Source organism: Oncorhynchus mykiss, chromosome 6 (genome assembly GCF_057628025.1).
Source record: "Oncorhynchus mykiss isolate SJ-2025 chromosome 6, ASM5762802v1, whole genome shotgun sequence".
NCBI lineage: Eukaryota > Metazoa > Chordata > Actinopteri > Salmoniformes > Salmonidae > Oncorhynchus > Oncorhynchus mykiss.
The window spans coordinates 42376799-42394892 of NC_143027.1; the positions used below are offsets into that span (position 1 = coordinate 42376799).

At 42.9% G+C, this 18094-nt stretch overlaps 1 protein-coding gene across 3 annotated transcripts in view; it reads right to left on the reverse strand.

Annotated features, from left to right (window-relative positions):
- Window positions 1-18094, reverse strand: part of ipo11 (importin 11) — a 233640-nt gene that overhangs the window by 125245 nt on the left and 90301 nt on the right. For all 3 annotated transcript variants that reach the window (XM_036980135.2, XM_021606535.3, XM_090237953.1), the window contains 6 exons: window positions 14762-14795; window positions 14563-14603; window positions 14247-14363; window positions 12221-12334; window positions 11674-11789; window positions 10213-10289 (listed from right to left, as the gene is read on the reverse strand). In XM_036980135.2, coding sequence (XP_036836030.1) covers window positions 10213-10289; window positions 11674-11789; window positions 12221-12334; window positions 14247-14363; window positions 14563-14603; window positions 14762-14795 — 499 coding nt within the window. The remainder of the gene's footprint in view (window positions 1-10212; window positions 10290-11673; window positions 11790-12220; window positions 12335-14246; window positions 14364-14562; window positions 14604-14761; window positions 14796-18094) is intronic.

Consider the following 18094-nt stretch of genomic DNA (forward strand, 5'->3'; position numbering starts at 1 on the left):
GATCTCTCCTTCAGCATATCAAACTTTTATGCATGTAACTGTGTATGACATTGATCTACAAATCAGGTGACTGTGCAGACGGTGCAGGAGACGCAGCTGCTTGCGTCAACGAGAGGTAGGCCTAGGCCTACCCTATCACTGTTCTAATATTCCTAGGCTACATCTGCACGGTACCTTCAGCATTAAGACGTTAGTAAAAATGGCTTTCGCAATATTAAACCATAGGATTTATTAATTGAGGGACAACCAATGAAATTTGCTGGGTCATTGTTACCAAATGCGCTGTAAAAAAATAGGGTATTTTACCGGCGGAGCTGTGTAGGCTCCCGGAGTGGACAACTCACATATAACTGCTGATTTTTGGTAGTTCAGTGCATTTTGTCATTTTTATATGAACAGGGTGAAGGTGTAATTTCATAACAAGGACAGGAATCATTCTTGCGAGCGGCACTGGTTGGAATGGGAGAAGAGAGCAGCTCTCCTCAATAAAGTAAAACGGTCAAAACCATTTGCTTTTGATACGGGGGTGAAATCCAAAACAATGTTATATTAACTGGCTATATATGGCATAGCTCATTTCTAAATATAAATAGACATATTACTAGCTAAAAACATTTTAAATCTACTACATTGTCAAGTTAATCAGTGGGTGATGAGGATTTCAGATACAAATTGCTGCACCCCCCCCCCCCCCCCCCCCCATTTTACATTCTGTAAATGTGACACACAAAAAGCAGCTGAAAATTATATATCCTACTAAACACCAGTGCTAAGATGCAAACTGCAAACCCGGATGGCAACTCCGGGGAATCACATGAATTCATACCAAGTTATTGCCACGGCACTACTGAACACGTCGTACATTTTAATAACAGAATAAAAATCTTACGGTCTATTTCTTCTATTAATAAATGCATTTCCTAAAATGAGGCCTACCAACAGAGGCAAGCGCTTCCCTCCTAACCCAATGTGCGGCTTGTCGTATGACTAATGAGAAGGAGCTGTCACTAGTTGTGAAACTGATTACATCTGTGGAAAACCTCATTAAGAGAAGTGTCACACTTTCCATTAGGACAGAATAGGAAAGTGGGAGAAGGATGAAAGGAGGGAGTGACGGGTGTGGCTGTTCCTTAACGCACCTAGCTGATGGAAGGAGGGATGCGGAGTTCAGAGTACTGAGCTAGTTTCACTGGGGTTTCCTGAGGTCATTAAGTAGGGTCTGGGGTGTTAACACTGAATAAGGACATCCTTTCTGATGACATCAAAGGTCCTACTGCATGTATAGTTGACAGATGGGTTAGTTGGTGGATCGTCTGATCAACCTAGAGCAGCAAGCAACATCGCTCATGTTTCTGTACTGTCTAGTCTAGATTCCACAAGATACCAATTTTCATTAGAAACCATTTAAAGTTAATCTTACATTTTACCTGAGAAAAGTAGGCTGGCTACACCAAGAAAAGTACTGGAGAAAAGTAGCTGGTCAAATCAAATCTTATTGGAAACATGCACATGGGTAGCAGATGTTAATGCGAGTGTAGCGAAATGCTTGTGCTTCTAGTTCTGACACGACAGTAAGTAATATCTAACAAGTCATCTAACAGTTCCACAACAACTACCTTCTACACACAAATGTAAAGGGATGGAATAGCGCTGTCTGCTGATAAAATGCCAATTTGTGAGTGGAGAAGTGCAACTGTCTGAAGCACAAAATTAGTCTGATGCTGAGCAGAAAGTATTTTATAGAGTTGAAGTCGGAAGTTCACATACACCTTAGCCAAATGCATTTAATCTCAGTTTTTCACAATTCTTGACATTTAATCCTAGTAAAAATTCCCTGTTTTAGGTCAGTTAGGATCACCACTATATTTTAAGAATGTGAAATGTCAGAATAATAGTAGAGAGAATGATTTCAGCTTTAATTTCTTTCATCACTTTCCCAGTGGGTCAAAAGTTTACATACACTCAATTAGTATTTGGTAGCATTGCCTTTAAATTGTTTAACATGGGACAAACGTTTCAGGTAGCCTTCCACAAGCTTCCCACAATTAGTTGGGCGAATTTTGGCCCATTCCTCCTGACAGAGCTAGTGTAACTGAGTCAGGTTTGTAGGCCTCCTTGCCCCCACATACTTTTTTAGTTCTGCCCACACATTTTCTATTGGATTGAGGTCAGGGCTTTATGATGGCCACTCCAATACCTTGACTTTGTTGTCCTTAAGTCATTTTGCCACAACTTTGGAAGTATGCTTGGGGTCATTATCCATTTGGAAGACCCAATTGCGACCAAGCTTTAACTTCCTGAGATGTTGCTTCATTTTTGGTAGTTCAGTGCATTTTTAGGTAGATCGTCCGATCAACCTAGGTAGCAACATAGCTCATATTTCTGTACTGTCTAGTACATTTTAATAAGGACAGACATTATAGGGGTGTCAACGCGGCACATCACCATTGGGAGAGCCATTCTGGGGATACTGAGGTGTGTAAAGGGAGAAAGGGGGTGAGAGGCCAACCAGCTGTATTAAAAGAGATATTAAAGCCATCTGCCTGGGAGAGAGTTTGACGGGTGTTTGGGAGCTTAAATAAGCTTCAAAACTAAATGAGTCCGTGGGGATGAGGAGGCTGTGAATGGATGGTGACTAACTGTGAGTGTCATCCCATTCCCAACACACTGTAAGAGCAGGATCTGGAGGCAAAGCCACAGAGATAAAGACATGTTACATCATATGCCTGTCTCTTCATGCTTTTCTACATTACTGAGAAGATAAAGGAACACATTTGGACAGCAGAAAAATGGGATGTTACGAAAAGAATAGTACTATTCACAAGGCCTATTTTAGCTGCATTTATTTAAAACCTCGTTAGTTTTTTTTTACACCCTTTGTCTTCCCAATTTTGTGATATCCAATTGCAATCCAATTAAGATCTTGTCTCATCGCTGCAACTCCCTAACGGGCTCGGGAGAGGCGAAGGTCAAGTCATGCATCCTCCCGAAACATGACCCGCCAAACCCTGCTCCTTAACAACCACCCGCTTAACCCGGAAGCTAGCTACACCAATGTGTCAGAGGAAACATTGTTCAACTAATGGCCAAAGTCAGCCTGCAGGCGCCCGGCCTGCCACAAGTAGTAGCTACAGCGCGATGAGCCCTCCCTTGACCAGGACGATGCTGGGCCGATTGTGTGCCTGCCCTATGGGACTCCCGGTCAAGGCCGGTTGTGACATAGTCTGGGATCAAAACCTCTCCTCTCTTTATGTTGTTTGTGAGAATGGATTGGGACTGAAAGGCTATGGGGCTGCTTTAGACCTGGTTGCTGACGCACAAATCTGGGCAGGAGCAATGGCTGCCGGATTGAAAAGAGGGAGAGGTAATTTACAGCATGGAATTCATAAAACATGAGACCTTTATGTGGGTTAATGCTGGGAGCACGCGCTGCTATTAGGCCCACTCATCACTATTCAATAGCAACTACAGCACACCCCACTCAAGACTATCAGACTAAGACTATATGGATAGCCATTTGCAGCTGCCCTCAAGAGCCCATCTAGATATATTTAAAAGGTGATCTAAGACAGTATCAGGGATGAAAGTAAGGTGGTACGGTCCAGTATGACGTCCCAGCAAAATAAATAGTTAAAACAAAACGTCGAGAAAAATGTAAGCTATTATATCACTTATCAGAGGCATGAAAAATGAGCACATGGACTTGAAAACCGGTGGTATAGCCTACACTCAAAACTGGATGTGGTTAGATGAAAAACACTGACATTTTGCCAAGGCAGAGACAGGTGGCTGACAACGAGACGCACGCGGACATCAGTGGACGCATAAATTCTGGCCTAATGACAATCAGCAAATGTCATTACACTTGTCGTGTTTTGTGTAACAGATGACATTCACCACTGTCTGGAGGCTGGAAATGTTGTGAGTGGATGAACGTGCACAGGTAGCCTAGTAAAGGAGCTAATGGAGTGAAAACATGAATGGTTGTGTTCATGCCACAATAAAATTACATTTAACATTTTAAAAGTGAAATATTCACGACTAGGCTCAGATATATTATTGAATTAATAGGGATTCTATACAGTGGGGCAAAAAAGTATTTAGTCAGCCACCAATGGTGCAAGTTCTCCCACTTAAAAATATGAGAGAGGCCTGTAATTTTCATCATAGGTACACTTCAACTATGACAGACAAAATATGGAAAACAAATCCAGAAAATCACATTGTAGGATTCTTAATGAATTTATTTGCAAATTATGGTGGAAAATAAGTATTTGGTCACCTACAAACAAGCAACATTTCTCGCTCTCACAGACCTGTAACTTCTTCTTTAAGAGGCTCCTCTGTCCTCCACTCGTTACCTGTATTAATGGCACCTGTTTGAACTTGTTATCAGTATAAAATACACCTGCCCACAACCAATTACTCGTTGGTTATTATTGTCGGAACCAGAAGCACAAGCATTTCGCTACACTCGCATTAACATCTGCTAACCATGTGTATGTGACAAATAAAATGTGATTTGGACAGTATCCATATATACACCTGGAGTTACATAGTGAGCCTGTGTCAATCTTCCCCAAACTACATTGTTTACACCCACCTGACACCCCACAGCACTGAATCAATCCCCACTCTTCAATCCCGTCTCTGTACTCTGTCTTCACACCACAGGCCAGGGGATTTACTACTGACCACAAGTCACCCAGCCACTAGCGCCACACTCAATCAAGCGCCAGTGAATACAACGTCATGATTCCTCTGGCCTTGAAGCAATTCCTGGAACAAGACGAACTATGACCCTATATTACAAAACTGAGTGATAGGGAGGGAAGACAGAGTGGCCTGACAACACTAGGACAGCAACCAGTTACACTACGGACACTCAATCGACAGAGAAAACTATAGGATTACATTTTACCAAAAAGAAAACTACATAATATTGTTTTCGTTTTCTGAGATCATACCTTTCATAACATGAAGACATTTGACATTTTAGCCAATTAGTACAGGCTCTTAACCAGAATGACAATGACACAATAAGTGTGTGTAACTAAGTAAATCGAAACAATTCGTTTTTACTGCTTCTGCCTACTTACACAGAATGATGATGGATGTGCTTGTTAGGGCTGCCTTTGTCTGTTTGTGGTTATTGCTGTCGGGCTTGGGCGGTATACTGTATGTACCTTACACCGGGGTATTTGGAAATAGCCAACTATTTCCTTCAAGTTTTTCCAATACATTTTAATATTTGAAGCTACTGTTTAAGAAAATACTTGCAGTCTACCAATAGGTTAGATAATGCAGATCACGTTCTTCATTTCACCTGCCTCATTATTTGACATTATGACGCTAACATGTACCACAGTTCACCAGACCAGTTAACACCAGTCACGTGTGTGTTTGTAACTAGCACAACGGGAGAAAGCAGGAGCAGTGAGTCCAGCTGTATATTGACAGTGGTGGAATTTTAAATTGAAAGTCAACTGTGATCAGGGACATGCAACTACAGTTTTCCTTCACAGAAAATACATTAGCGCAACACTATTTGGCTGGCAGCCACACAAGTAAATTAGCTTACAAGGAAATAGCAATGTCTTTTTTTTTGCAAGAACAATGCATGGCCATCATATTTCTAATGTTTATTCATAGAAAGAGTGTAGCCAGCTACATTTCCTAATGTTTTGTTTAAAGTACTGGAGAAAAGTAGTTGGTCAAATCAAATCAAATTTTATTGGTCACATACACATGGTTAGCAGATGTTAATGCGAGTGTAGCAAAATGCTTGTGCTTCTAGTTCTGACATTACAGTAATATCTAACAAGTCATTTAACAGTTCCACAACAACTACCTTCTACACACAAATGTAAAGGGATGGAATAGCGCTGTCTGCTGATAAAATGCCAATTTGTGAGTGGAGAAGTGCAACTGTCTGAAGCACGAAATTAGTCTGATGCTGAGCAGCAATTACAATAAGAAGTATTTTATATGTGCGTTTACAAAACACAGCAATTGTGTTAGCTTTCTGCCATATTTGAGAAGTCAAAGCTCGTCTTCCCCTCTCCCTTCATCTCCGAGCATTTTTTGTGCATGTTTGGCGCCTCCTTGTGTACTAAGCCGGTAATACCGTATATCCCAGTACAAGAGAAGGACAGTTTGACGATATAAAAATCTAGATACCAATCAACCCTATTTCTTGACTTTCACTCTGCAGTCTGCATGGTCAGATGGATGCAAGAAGATGGTGACATGATGATTTCCACAAGCAGTCTATAATTACATTACTAGTTTGTGTATCTTATTTGTGTATCTTTTGTTAGCTAGTTGTGTTAGCTAATGCTAAAAACGGGTTAGGTGGCTAGCTAACTTGCTAAAAGTAGTTAAGGTCTGAGCACACAGCTACCTAATATCAAATCAAATTCTATTTGTCACATTCGCCGAATACAACAGCTGTAGACCTTCCAGTGAAATGCTTATATACAAGCCCTTAACCAACAATGCAGTTAAGAAAAATAAGTTTTGAGTAAAACAGTTACAGTAAGTAACAAATATTTAAAGATCAGCAGTAAAATAACAGCAGCGAGGCTATATACAGGGGATACCAGTACAAAGTCAATGAGCGGGGGCACAGGTTAGTTGAGGTAATAGGTACATGTAGGTAGAGTTAAGGTGACTATGCATAGATAACCAGAGAGTAGCAGCAGCGTAAAAGAGGGGTTGGGGACAATGCAAATTGTCTGTTCAGGAGTCTAATGGCTTGGTGGTAGAAGCTGTTTAGAAGCCTTTTGGACCTAGACTTGGCGCGCCGGTACCGCTTGCCATGCGTTAGCAGAGAGAACAGTCTATTGCTAGTGGCTGGAGTCTGACAATTTTTACGGCCTTCTTACACCGTCTGGTATAGAGGTCCTGGATGGAAGGAAGCTGGGCCGAACGCATAACCTCTGTAGTGGCTTGCGGTCGGAGGCCGAGCAGTTGCCATACCAGGCAGTGATGCAACCATGCTCTCGATGGTGCAGCTGTTTAACTTTTTGAGGATCTGAGGACCCATGCCAAATATTTTCAGTCTCCAGAGGGGGAATAGGCTTCATCGTGCCCTCTTCACAACTGTCTTGGTGCATCTGGACCATGATAGTTTGTTGGTGATGTGGACACCTGCTCCACTACAGCCCAATCGATGAGAATGGGGGCGTGCCCAGTCCTCTTTTTCCTGTAGTCCACAATCATCTCTTTTGTCTTGATCACGTTGAGGGAGAGGTTGTTATCCTGGCACTACACACACCTCCCTGTAGGCTGTCTCATCATTGTCGGTGATCAGGCCTATCACTGTTGTGTCGTCAGCAAACTTGATGGTGTTGGAGTCTTGCCTGGCCATGCAGTCATGGGTGAACAGGGAGTACAGGAGGGGACCAGGGACGCACCCTTGAGGGGCCCCCGTGTTGAAGATCAGCATGGCAGATGTGTTGTTACCTAACCTTACAACCTTGGGAGCGGCCTGTCAGGAAGTCCAGGATCCAGTTGCATAGGTAGGTGATGAATCCTTAGCTTAGTGATGAGCTTTGAGGGCACTATGGTGTTGAACGCTGAGCTCCAGTCAATGAATAGCATTCTCACATAGGTGTTCCTTTTGTCCAGGTGGGAAAGGGCAGTATGGAGTGCAATAGAGATTGCATCATCTGTGGATCTGTTGGGGCGGTATGCAATTTGGAGGGAGTCTGGTATAATGGTGTTGATGTGAGCTATGACCAACCTTTCAAAGCACGTCATGGCTACAGACGTGAGTACTACTGGTCAGTAGTCATTTAGCCAGGTTACCTTGGTGTTCTTGGGCACAGGGACTACGGTTGTCTGCTTGAAACATGTTGGTATTACAGACTCAGTCAGGGACAGGTAGAAAATGTCAGTGAAGACACTTGCCAGTTGGTCAGCGCATACTTTGGTGTACACGTCTTGGTAATCTGCGGTTTTGTGAATGTCGACCTGTTTAAAGGTCTTACTCACATCAGCTACGGAGAGCATGATCCCACAGTCATCCGGAACAGCTGATGCTCTCATGCTTGCTTCAGTGTTGCTTGCCTCGAAGCGGGCATTGAAGTAATTTAGCTCGTCTGGTAGGTTTGTGTCGCTGGGCAGCCCACGGCTGTGCTTCCCTTTGTAGTCTTTAATAGTTTGCAAGCCCTGCCACAACCGACGAGCGTCAGAGCCGGTGTATTATGATTCAATCTTAGTCCTGTATTTGACGCTTTGCCTGTTTGATGGTTCATCTGAGGGCATAGCAGAATTTCTTATAAGCGTCCGGGTTAGAGTCCCGATCCTTGTCCCGCTCCTTCAAAGCGGAAGCTCTACCCTTTAGCTCAGTGAGGATGCTTTGCTAGCAAAACAGACCTGCGTCATCTGACCACCTCTTTATTGACCGAGTCACTATTGCTTCCTGCTTTAGTGTTTGCCTGTAAGCAGGAATCAGGGGGGTATAATTATGGTCAGATTTACCAAATGGAAGGTGAGAGGGAGCTTTGCACGTGTCTTTGTGTGCGGAGTAAAGGTGGCCTAGGTTGTTTTTTTCCCCTCTGGTTGCCCATTTAACATGCTGGTAGAAATGAGATAAAACAGATTAAGTTTCCCTCCATTAAAGTCCCCGGCAACTAGGAGTGCCACCTCCGGATGAGCATTTTCCTGTTTGCTTATGGCTATATACAGCTCATTGATTGTGGACTTTGTTCCAGCATCGGTTTCTGGTTGTAAATAGACAGCTACGGGAAAAAAGGATGAAAACTCTTGGAAAATAGCGTGGTCTACAGCTTATCATGAGATACTCTACCTCAGGTGAGCAAAACTTTGGACTTCCTTAATATTAGATTTTGTGCACCAGCTGTTGTTTACAAATATACACAGACAAGTCACCCCTTGTCTTACCGGAGGAAGCTGTTCCATCTTGCCGATGCAGCGTAAATCCTGCCAGCTGTATTTTATCCATGTCGTCGTTCAGCCACGACTCGGTGAAACATAAGATATTCCAGTTTTTAATGTCCTGTTGGTAGGATATTTGTGATCGTAGTTTGTCTATTTTGTTATCTAATGATTGTTCATTGGCTAATAGGACTGATGGTAGAGGCAGATTACCCACTCGGCGTCGCATCCTTACAAGGCACACCGGCCTACGGCCCTGATATCTCCGTCTTGTTCTCATGCAAATGACAGGGATTTTGGCCTTGTCGGGTGTCTGAAGTAAATCCTTTGTGTCCGACTTGCTGAAGGAAAAAAAACTTTGTCCAGTACGAGGTAAGTAATCGCTGTCCTGATATCCAGAAGCTTTTTTCGGTCATAAGAGACAGCAGCAGAAACATTATGTACAAAAATGAGTTTTCAATTAACGTGAAAAAACACACACAATAGCACAATTGGTCGAATGCCCGTAGAAAGGGAGCCAACCCCCCCCCCCCCCCCCCGGTGCAATTATTAAATCATGTATAGCATGGTACTAGTGCTTGTGAAGGCCTAGATAAACATGTTGTTTGTGCAATGGTATCTTCTAAAATCAGAGAAGAATTGTTACAAATTCCCTGCCGGTGACTCTTTGCACACCATCTCATTCTCACAGCCCTCTCTCAGGGACACAAACTCTGCAACTTTCGAACTCCAGCATTAGGCTCCCTTTCCCCTCTAGGCTATGGGTTGTAAACGGACCCTTCACACCTCTGTACTTAGCCAAACCGATTGGCTGCTAAAGTTCATGGTTGCCAGGGGCCTTGACACAGTGGGGTCAGCCAATCGCAGGCATTTCTGTGATTGGCTGCTTCCAACTTTCAGTCTCCTTCAAGCAGTCACAACGAGAGCAGCAAACTCAGCACAACAACAGCTGGACTGGACTTATGGGATGGTGTGCGTGCACAAAGTGAGTGGTGTGACATTTGAATTTTGTTCGTAGTTAGTTGTACGCTGCCTCTATGTACAGCTGTATTGTAATATGTGCATGTAGCAAACACATTTTCATACAGTCTTTCCCATGTTAATAGTCATAATAGCCTCAGTTTTAGTATTGTGTACAGTGTATTCATTAGCTATTTTTGTTTTGAGTTGGATTGAACAGAATAAAACCATCAGAATGGAGAAAGTCACATTGAAATCACATAGAATTTGTGTTGCCAACCTAGGGTCATGAACTACTCCCACAATCATTCACAAATGCATCATCAACATCAATAATGTAAAACTCACCCAGGAGAGCCGACATGTTCTGGAAGATTCTCAGCAGCTCTGGGGTGATTGCCGGACTATTCTCCAACGTTACCAACCTGTAGGTCGATAAAGGGATGGAGGAGAGAAAGGAGGGTGGAGCGAGAGAGGGGGGTGGATGTGAAATGGAGAAGAGGACCCGAGAGTTAGCGTCACAGAAGCATTTAAAGCTGCTGACCAGACCATAACAGAGCCCTAGATTAAGCAGACGCTCTTATCCAGAGCGACTTAAGAGTAGTGAGAGCATACATTTTCACACTGGTCACCAGTGGGAATCGAACCCACAACCCTGGTATTGCAAGCACCATGCTTTACCAATGGAACAGAACAGACAACACTACAAAAACAGTGTTTGAGACTCAGAATATGTACATATCTATGGCTGGCGAAGAAACGTCAATGTGTCAATGTGTGGCTGAACCATAAAAGAAGAATCTGTCTGAATGAGTCAATCAAACTCAAAACCATGACAATGGTTCATCACAGTCAATTGAGTCAGTCTATTGAGAGCAACTCAAGCTCAGTCTAGCACATCACTGCAGACGTTCTGCCCTTTGAGATGACAATTTAAAAGCAGACAATGTGCTTGTTCAGAGACGGTCCTGTTTGACACACCGGCTCAGAGATAGGACGCGTAATCCCTCTTATCACTGCTAACCATGTGTAACTAGGCCAACGTCATCGAAAGGCACAACAAAAGACGAGCCACGCTAAGGCCTCAGCGTTCAAGCTTTTGCAAGCCAGACAGGCCTTCCACAATAGGATCGTTTACTACAAAATGGCTCTGTAAGGAGAACAACCATTTTGAACAAATGTAAAAAAGAAAAAAAAAAATTAAATAAAAAAAAATGCCTTATTTTCAGAGCTCTGGTCGCACGGGAAAATGGGCAGTATGTGTGTTACGCCTACTTTGAACTTATCGTCATCGCCCATCAGAGGGCATGAATGAACGTGAAAGAGAGTGATTGAAGGAAAGAGAGAACGAGGGAGAGAAGGACAGAGCTAGAGAAAGGGGAGAACTAAAAACGAACCGCGAGACAGAACACAAAATAGAGTGCGAGACAGCAGGTGAATAAAAAAGAGAAGCTGTTGACACAAATGACTCGGTAAATTAGGTAAATACGTATTTCGGTCACAACTGTTTATCTGGGAGGAAGCAAAGGCAAAATCAACATCACGCACGTAAGCGGGGGGGGGGGGGAGAGCGAGAGCGCATAATGGGAGAGAGAAAGCAGAGGGAAGAAAAAGAGGGAAAAATCCAAGAGGGGAGTGAGAGAGAGAGCTACAGAGGGTGGGATGGAAGAAAGGTGAGTGCTGTAAGTGCCTGATAAGCGTCTGCCTTTAGAAGAGTGACAGAGACCGTTAGTATCAGTCTGCTCTCAGGGCTGAGTTTGTGTGTGTTTGTCTCTGTGTGGAACTGTTTGTCTCTGTGTGTGTACGTACCACAGCTCAAGTCCGTCCTCTAGCAGGTAGACATGCGGTGGTTGCGAGACATCTGTACTCAGCTGGATCACAGGAAGCAGGAAGAGATACAGGTTCTTACTCTCCGCCCCCAGGCCCTGTGATGACATCGCAAAAGGTTTTACTACAATTTGCAGTAATGAATATGAGCCTACACTAAAAAGCCAAGCTTTTATGGTATTGAAAATCAAAGTGTCGGCATTTCAAAATACCCCAGGATACGGTTATTCGCTCAAGCCTCCCATACAGGTGCGTGCACACACACTGGGAGAAGCAATGACAAACGGCAACAAAGGGCTAAGGGGCAAGACGGAGTGTATTTATTTTTAATTTAAAATGTAACCTTTATTTAACCAGGCAAGTCAGTGAAGAACCTATTCTTATTTTCAATGACGGCCTAGAAACAGTGGGTTAACAACAGATTTTTACCTTGTCAGCTCGGGGATTCGATCTCGCAACCTTTTGGTTGCTAGAGCGAGAGTCCAACGCTCTAACCACTAGGCTGCCTGCCACCCCGTATGTGTCATACCTGTACAAGGTGAACCAGTGTGGTGAGTATGGCACAGCGCAGCATGTTGTGTTCTTCTGATTGTTTCCAAAGCAGTGGCAGGTACTGGACCAGACAGCCTACATATGGCCGGATCTAAGAGAAAACACAATCCGATCAGCAACAACAAACACCAGAGCATTCCATTCAATAGAAACACAAAGGCCTTCATACAATATGAATGTGGAAGCCCAAATCAAATCAATCAATGTCTTTATTGTCCCATTTGGGAAGCGTGTACAGGTCCAGGTGTCAGTTGTACTAGTTAGGGTGTACGTCTTGTACGAACACAATGTCTAATGTGGGAAGTATTCTGAGCCAGACCTAACCATTCTACCTGTTGGATAATGTCCTTCCTTGTAATACACCTGGGTGGAAATCGTAGGGAGCAGGTCAAGATATTCTTTGTGGTAACACGATTTCAAAATATCAAGAAAGACTCCAACTGTGTACGTTCTCTCCTAAGCAGCCATACCAATGTATTCATCCCAAGTACCCAACACAAACAGACTAACTCTTTGCACTGGCTGCTAATGTTCCCTGAAATGTGCTAATTTGCTGCTTGGCAATAAAAGTAAAATGAGTACATATCAAATTAAGCCCCACTCCTCTAACAGACTGGCAACTCGACAGTAGAGCTCAGAGTGAGTTTACCAAAGCCCACACACTCCTTTCTCTCCCTCTCCCTCACACACCCTCTCTTTCTCTGGCAGCTTTTCTGTAAAGGAGGTGTTTATAATTACATCTTTATTGGATTGAGTCGGAGGCATGTCGACTGAGACCAGTCGCTCTCTTTCCCCTTCGAAACTGGTAAATATGTCAGCACCTGCGGCCGCTGATTTACAACTACCTAAGTGCAATGGGCCAAAACTTTTTATATGGGCCAAAACTTAATTATACCATTTTTTTTTTAAATAACATTTTCATGCACTGAGTCTGTCTCTTTCTCTACTTGCTCCAGCTCCTCCATGCTTCCTGTCCCTTTCCCCTCTTAGGCTTCTTTCTCTCACTTCCCTCCACCTCCCTTCTTCCCGCCCTCCCTTTGTGAGAGCTCCGCGTTTGAATGTCTTGCACCGTTACACATTTTTAAGGAGCAGAGGGAAAAAGAGAATCACAAAAAGACAGACAGCTTTCAAATGCAGCCTTTTAAAGAAGATGAGAGGGAACCAAGCCATTCTAAAAGGGTGATTTGTAAATTCAGAAGAGAAAGCGAGAAGAAGAAAAAATCTCCCATCTCCAAGCCATGGTTTCATTATGCCTTTTCTACCCCATTATTTCTTTATTTTTTGCCTTTAAGAATTCCCTGTGAGGTGTAATAGAATATTCATGTGACTGCGTTCTCGCTCACAGGCAGTTAAGACAGGCGATTTAAATATAATGACAGTTGACTGGAGTGGAAGCCATTTATGAGGGAGTGAAGTCAAGAGAGCATTGAGGAGAAATAGAGTACCCCACTGAAAAATACAAAGAATAAAGGTCATCAAAGGCTGACAAACACCGAGTAGATTTAGTAAAACAATCCGATGGTACTATTATAAAAGTGCTAGAAGGTCAAAACAAAAACGGCGAGTGAGAACTTTCGTCGTGCTCAGTTGAACTCGGAGTTCACTTTATGACTTGTGATGACTGACAAACACATCCTCAGCGGAAGGACGGCGGAACCCTGCAGTTGAATGCAACTGTCCGAGAAAGTGATGATGTGACTGGTTTCTTTTGCTCTTAGAAAGTAGCTTTGTTTCCTCTAGCCTGAGGGAGAGCAGGCTGAGAAATGTTGCATCCCGGTTACATGATGGTTGTTCTTAACAGCAAGGGCTGTCTCCTAATAAATCAAAGGCAATGGATGCCACTGTATTTCTTTAAATATAGTGGCGTTTTTTTAACCCAGCTACCACATCAATTAGATGTGCATATCCTAATGTGTATCCTGCCATGACGTATACCATGACCTTAGTAAAAACAAAAAAAAAAACATTTTAGGCAATGAGCTCTTTGGGATTTGACCCCTCACCTGGATGTTAACCCTCTCAATGACACATGAGATCACATGGAGGACCTGCATCTTAGTGTCACACTCTGTCACCTGCTGCAACAGCTGGAATAGCAGGCTGAAAATAGACTCCAGATACTAAAGGGTGAGAGAGGGAGGTAGAGGTAGAGAGAGAGAGAGAGAGGGGAAGGGAGAGCATTTTAACATCCCATTATCGCATACCATGCATTTACCCTCAAAAAATGTAACTAAAAAAAGCAAGGCCAATAGAAGACGATTAGCAACATTCTTTAGCAACATTCTTTAAAAACATTTCTCCCCTAGAAAAGGCACTCACCGGTAAGAACTGTTCTGTCCGGAACTCAAAGTCGTCGACAGGTGACACATTAAGGAAAAGAAACTGACAGGTCTTACAAGAGGTTCATCTTCACAGAGATACTTCACAGTGACAGGAAGAGAGGTGCATAACAATATCGATTTTTGAAAGAAGCAAAACATTTGTATTTCAGCAAAAATAGATTAAATGAAAAGGATATTGAGTTTCAGAGTTGTGGCCGTCTCGATCCGCACCTTTAGAACAAAAACAAAACATTGGTATTCTGCCAAATATGTCTGGGATGGGGCTGAATATGGAGCTGTACTCACAGTTGAGAAGACCGACTAAGAATAAGAGATGAACTTAAGGTTTTGTTGTTGGGGATTGTGATGAGCGAGGTAATTAACCGAAGTGTCAGGTTTTTAAACAAATAATTGACAGACAACTAATTGACAGAATTGAATGACTTCAATTCAATTCCGTTCAAATTTTTTCAGTGAGCTCAATGGGCACATTGCACAGTTTCTCTAGAGATAAATCAGATCAAGTCTGAACTGTAGGGAGTTGTCGTTACCAAAAAGCCAATAGTATACACCGCAGAAAATGTTATCAAACGTGGTAATTAACTACAATGACCATAATCCATTGCTCCAAGTTGCCCGGTCTGTGCATTTATTTTATACCTGCTACGAGAAGAGACAGAAGAATGCACGATCGAGAGGGAGAGCAGTTGCTTCCGGAGGTACACTACATAACCAAAAGTATGTGGACACCTGCTCGTCGAACATCTCATTCCAAAATCATGGGCATTAATATTGAGTTGGTCCCCCCTTTGCTGCTAGAACAGCATAGGCAGCAGCGCTATAGTGATGAGATGATGAATTGGAATTAAACAGGTCATCAAATAAAACGTAATATACACAACTTAAATATTTTATTCAAGTGAATAAGTGATGGTTAATAAGTGCTAAGCAGTAACGGACAGTCATCATCATCACGGGACTTTTTATTCTGTGTCGTTTCAGCATTCAGCCCACATAATGCATAGTGCATTTCATGTTCAAAAATAAAATAATCAAAACTAAAATTGAAAAGAGAAGACTTGAGAATACTGAAGTAAAGTGCCACTTTCATGGGGAATTGTAAGACGTCCAGTGTTATTGACTGTCTCCTCTGTGTAATCTACCACTGCCAATGTGATGAAGCTCACGTCTACGACAGAAACAAATGATTAGACCTAGGAGAGGAAAACAAGTCTGGGGCCGGAGTGGAACAGTGGAGTGACTACAACCTACTGTCAGTGACAAGAGTTGAGCAGGAGTGTGTGTGTGTGAGAGTGTGTGTGAGAGAGCGTAGGGCCTTAATCTCACTGCTAATGTTAAACCAAGTACGGCGGGCAGTCAATAAAAGCTCTGACGCAGTATCGGCCCAGCAGTTGAATAGCCTAGTCCAAAAGTCATCAACAAAAACCATTACGTGAAAGCACCACTTTGAAACCCTGCCTTGACAATCATTCAAGTGTATATATTTTTTGTCTCTGTGAACTGTATATTGAGCATACATTGCACATTCGATGAATTAATACTAGTCGGCGCCTATATTGACAAGACTGCATACGGGCCGACAATTTGACACTATGGCAGTAAATGAAAAGAATGAACGTGCTTGGTGCATATAACTTGAGAGTAATACCTACGTTTGCTCTGCTGCTTTAGAAACACTGAATGCCACCCTTAGTGAGATTCCATTCAACTGATAAGAATAAACTGCATTTCCTTTCATTCCTGTGACATCTACCGGCTGGGAGAAGCAATAGGCCTAGTAGAGCTTTTGCATTCTCGGATTGGCAAGCACTGGTCTAAAAGGTGGGCATGAAAAGGCCAGCAAATTGACCCTGTTACCGGGCAGAAGCAGACAATGACATTTAAATAAGAAAATCTCGATTCTCACATCTCTGTTCAGTTTATACACCTCGGAAGATCGATTTCCTGTGCGTCTGTGTTCCCTTTCTGCAGTCAAGGCAATCACCTCCATTTCGTTCATTTGTTGTGGGTAAGCGATACCAACTCAGACATCCCACAGCATGGATAATAACTACGATGCTCACTAAAGACGTCAGTGAAATCAGTTCTTTTTTTTAGATGTTCTACAGCCCTTCTCTAGCTTCACCCTGCTATTCTACAGAGCTCAGATGACGGAGTGACAGAAAATGGGCCACAATGGGCTGAAGAGTGCCACTGCCACAGCGTGAAGCAGCCTTAATGGTTATGGGAACTTTCTTTCCGCTGAGTAGAGGCAGGGCTTGGCAAATTGAAGGAATCAGAAATGTCACCAGGAAGTATTTTCAGTCGAGGTTTTGGTAAACAGGGCAGAAATCAGATGGGTCTGAAAAGCAAGGACGAGGACTGAGGAATTGGCAGCCAGCTGAGCTGTCTACAGGGGATGGATATCTATGACTGGTGTGACTCACCTCATAAATATCACTGATAAATGCCCAGTGTGTGGTCCAGTGTGTGTGTGTGTGTGTGTGTGTTGAGCTTTCTCATGCAAAAATCCCTCTCTTTTATCATCTCTCTCACTCTTTTTCCCTCTAAACATTTTTCTAAATACTAAATGCACAAACAAAATTACAGAATTTCAAATACACTTTTTGATCACGGTCTACCAAACCATGCAAATTACTTTACTTGCACACTTAAAAGGCAGTAATATTACACTTATTACAGGGCAGTATTTATAACATTATTTAATAATAATTACTTTGGAATAATGTGTAATACTGTTAATTGTTTCCTAACTGAATACATTAGTGGTCCACTTCCGTTCAGAATGACGAGGTGATTGGTTACAAAACATTCACGTTACTGGACAGGGGACCAGGTTATTGGTGTCTGGAGTTATTGATAACCAGTAGCTGGTTTGATTAATAAGTTTTCAGAATCAGACCGTGAGTGGCTATCATCAATTACTCTGACGGTAATACCGCCAATCAGGGCCCCAGCAGTCCCTAATTGAAGGAGGCAGTATTGATCAGAAGGTATACATAATTTGGACGGCTAGCCTGTGAGTAATCAATCGAGAACCATTCCATGTGCAGAGCAGAGGGACTTTAAGGGTGATGCATGAGTGTTGTCCAACTAATTCACGTAGAGTAAGGTCAGTACTGTATGTGGACCAGACAACACATCCCACGCTGGAAACAGTCCTTCATGTGAGTAGTACAGGCCGACACAGCAGCAGAGGGTGGCTAGCCGACTACAGTTTGCAACTCTCTACAATCATTATTATTGAACACTCCCCAACCACCCACACTCTTCATGGAAATGCTGGTCTGTAATTCTCTCTCTTCAAGTGAGAGATTTGTGTGTGATTGGGCACTGTGGGTAATGGAGGCAATCTCAAGTCTATTTGGGGGAAATATCGGTTCTGAAGATCATTCAGCAGACTGTTTAGAAGAAGACTTCCAAACAGTGTTTCAGTTACAGATGAAGCTAGAGATATGTCAGAGCAGAGTTGACTCTAGGACACTCTGTATAGAGTATTACAGGCTAAT